The sequence below is a fragment of the Calliphora vicina genome, unplaced genomic scaffold (assembly GCF_958450345.1).
Source record: "Calliphora vicina unplaced genomic scaffold, idCalVici1.1 scaffold_56, whole genome shotgun sequence".
Taxonomy (NCBI): domain Eukaryota; kingdom Metazoa; phylum Arthropoda; class Insecta; order Diptera; family Calliphoridae; genus Calliphora; species Calliphora vicina.
Window position 1 is genome coordinate 55,918 of NW_027052583.1, and position 2,820 is coordinate 58,737.

Below are 2,820 nucleotides of genomic sequence, written 5' to 3' on the forward strand. Positions count from 1 at the left end.
GACTTCATATAAATTGCAATTTTAAAAGGCCCTAAAGAGCTAGGAAGCTAAATTTTTTTATATTTGGATGGCATGAGATTATAGCTTTCTAACAAAGTATAACTTAAGTAGCTAGCATAAATAGTACCCGATATATATGCGGGTATATCGGACATTTTTCGAAAAATTTCCCAAATTACCCAGTTTTTATATTTGGATTGCATGAGATTGTAGCTTTCTAACACGGTATAACTTAAGTAGCTAGCATAAACAGTACCCGATATATATGCGGGTATATCGGACATTTTTCGAAAAATGTCCCAAATTACCCAGTTTTTAACGACTTCATATAAATCGCAATTTTGAAAGGCCCTAAAGAGCTAGAAAGCTAAATTTTTTATATTTAGATGGCATGAGATTGTAGCTTTCTAACAAGGTATAACTTAAGTAGCTAGCATAAATAGTACCCGATATATATGCGGGTATATCGGACATTTTTCGAAAAATGTCCCAAAATTACCCCAGTTTTTAATGACTTCATATAAATCGCAATTCTAAAGGCCCCTAAAGTGCAAGGAAGCTAATTTTTTATATTTGGATTGCATGAGATTGTAGCTTTCTAACAAGTTATAACTTAAGTAGCTAGCATAAACAGTACCCGATATATATGCGGGTATACCGGACATTTTTCGAAAAATGTTACAAAATTACCCCAGTTTTTAACGACTTCATATAAATCGCAATTTTAAAAGGCCCTAATGTTCAAGTGTAGTTGAACATAATATTTCTTTTTAATATTCTACTTTTATCAATATAAATACTTTAGAAATAATATAATTGTAAAACTAAATTTATGACCTTTTTATGTACTTATACGCATGTGTGCATTACTTAGATAAGAAAAAACCAACCCTTGTCATTCACACTGGTCCGTGTGGTAATGTTTATGTTATCCTATTCATTCACATATGTCCATGTTATGATAAAGAAATTGTAAACATCAAAGATAAGATTCTAAGCGTAAGATCACGTACACATGCCTACTATATTAGACTAAGATTCGTGTAAATAGTACTTAAGTTGAAACTTAATAAAATATTTTTTAGTGTGTAAAAAATATCTTATTATTTACAATACTTCAAACATATTGGTCCTTCGAAGAGAGTGAACCAGCAAAATTTAAAAAAAAAAAAAAATAAAACTTAAAAAACAAAAACAAACTAAAACACAAATCTTCTTCAAAAAAAAAAAAAAAAAAAAACTTTCAAAAATGTCAAGCCGAGTGAACTTATATAAAGTTCAATTGCAAATACTGAAAGAAATCACTCAAATTTCCGATAAGATAAAATTGCCTTAAGCACAAAACAGACAAATAATGTTTAAGCGAAAGCAAATGTCAAAAATGTGGGTTGTATCATCATACACTTATTCATTTTGAAAAGCAGCGAGTTAATTCAACGATGAGCACGAACACATTGAGCAGCGTTTTGCTAGCTACAGCCCAAGTGCGGGTAAAATCCTTACATCAAGAATATATAACATTACGGGCTTTAATTGATCAAGGTTCGCAGATAACCTCTATAAGCGAAGAAGCAGCACAAATCCTCCAATTACCCAGGAAGAAAACTGAGGTTAAACTACAAGGCCTGGGACAAACAGTGGTAGGGGTTGCAAAAGCAAAAATAAACTTAGAAATACATCCGAGATTTCTAAGCAACGAGATGATAACAGCAGAGGCATTAATATTACCAAAATTAGTGGCAACTCATCCCGATGTATCATTTAATTATGATGTGCAAAAATGGAAAAACTTCAATTTAGCAGATCCCAATTTCAACAAAGCAGATAGAATTGATATTGTTATTGGTGCCGACTTATTCTCGCAAATATTGGAAGACGGTGTACATCGTGAAGAGAAAATTCTTGGGCAAAACACTAAGTTGGGTTGGATTCTATCTGGCGTGATCCGAGTAAACCATAAAAGCAATACAAAATCAGTAGCTACTACCAACATTGAAAGGTTCTGGGAAATCGAGGAAATAGAGGAGGAAAATTCCCAAGACGAGGAAGATAAATGCCTAAAACTATATTCTGAAACAACAAGAAGAGATGAAGATGGTAAATTTATCGTAAGAATACCATTTTTAGAAGATTGCGAGCTTGGCGATTCTTACAAGAGGGCGATGGCTCGATTGATGAGTCTAGAGAGGCGGCTAAAAGAAAATCCATTACTAAACAACGAATACTGCAAAATAATGGAAGAATTGCTATCAATGGGCCATATGAAGAAAGTAGATCCAAGCTGTAATGGTAAATACTACTTACCTCATCAAGCGGTAGTACGAGAAAGTAGCTTAACTACAAAAGTAAGAGTGGTATTCGATGCTTCTTCCAAAACTACCAACGGTAAAAGCTTAAACGACATATTGCAAGTAGGTCCCAAGCTACAAAAAGATATATTTGACATCATTACGAAATGGAGGTCATGGAAATATGTAATATCTTCTGATGTGGAGAAAATGTTTCGCCAAATAAAAATTGATACACCTGATCAAGAATACCAATAGGTTTTGTGGAGGAAGAATCCAAGCAATCCAATTGAACAATACAAATTAACAACTGTAACGTATGGTACCAGTTCAGCACCCTTTTTGGCAATTAGAACATTAATTGAAATTGCCAATCATTGTAAAGATGAAGATATTTCTAGCAGAATAAAAGAAGACTTTTACATGGACGATTTACTAACTGGAGCAGATACAATCCAAGATTGTAAGAAGATACGAGAAGCAATATCCAACCACTTAGATAAATTTGGGTTTCATTTGCGTAAATGGATAT

At 33.0% G+C, this 2,820-nt stretch overlaps 1 protein-coding gene across 1 annotated transcript; it reads left to right on the forward strand.

Moving 5' to 3' along the window:
* The first annotated feature begins 1,439 nt into the window (after positions 1-1,439).
* LOC135963035 (uncharacterized) lies at positions 1,440-2,546 on the forward strand. Its single transcript, XM_065514816.1, has one exon. It carries the CDS (start codon positions 1,440-1,442, stop codon positions 2,544-2,546), a length of 1,107 nt encoding a protein of 368 aa, XP_065370888.1.
* Positions 2,547-2,820: the final 274 nt, after the last annotated feature.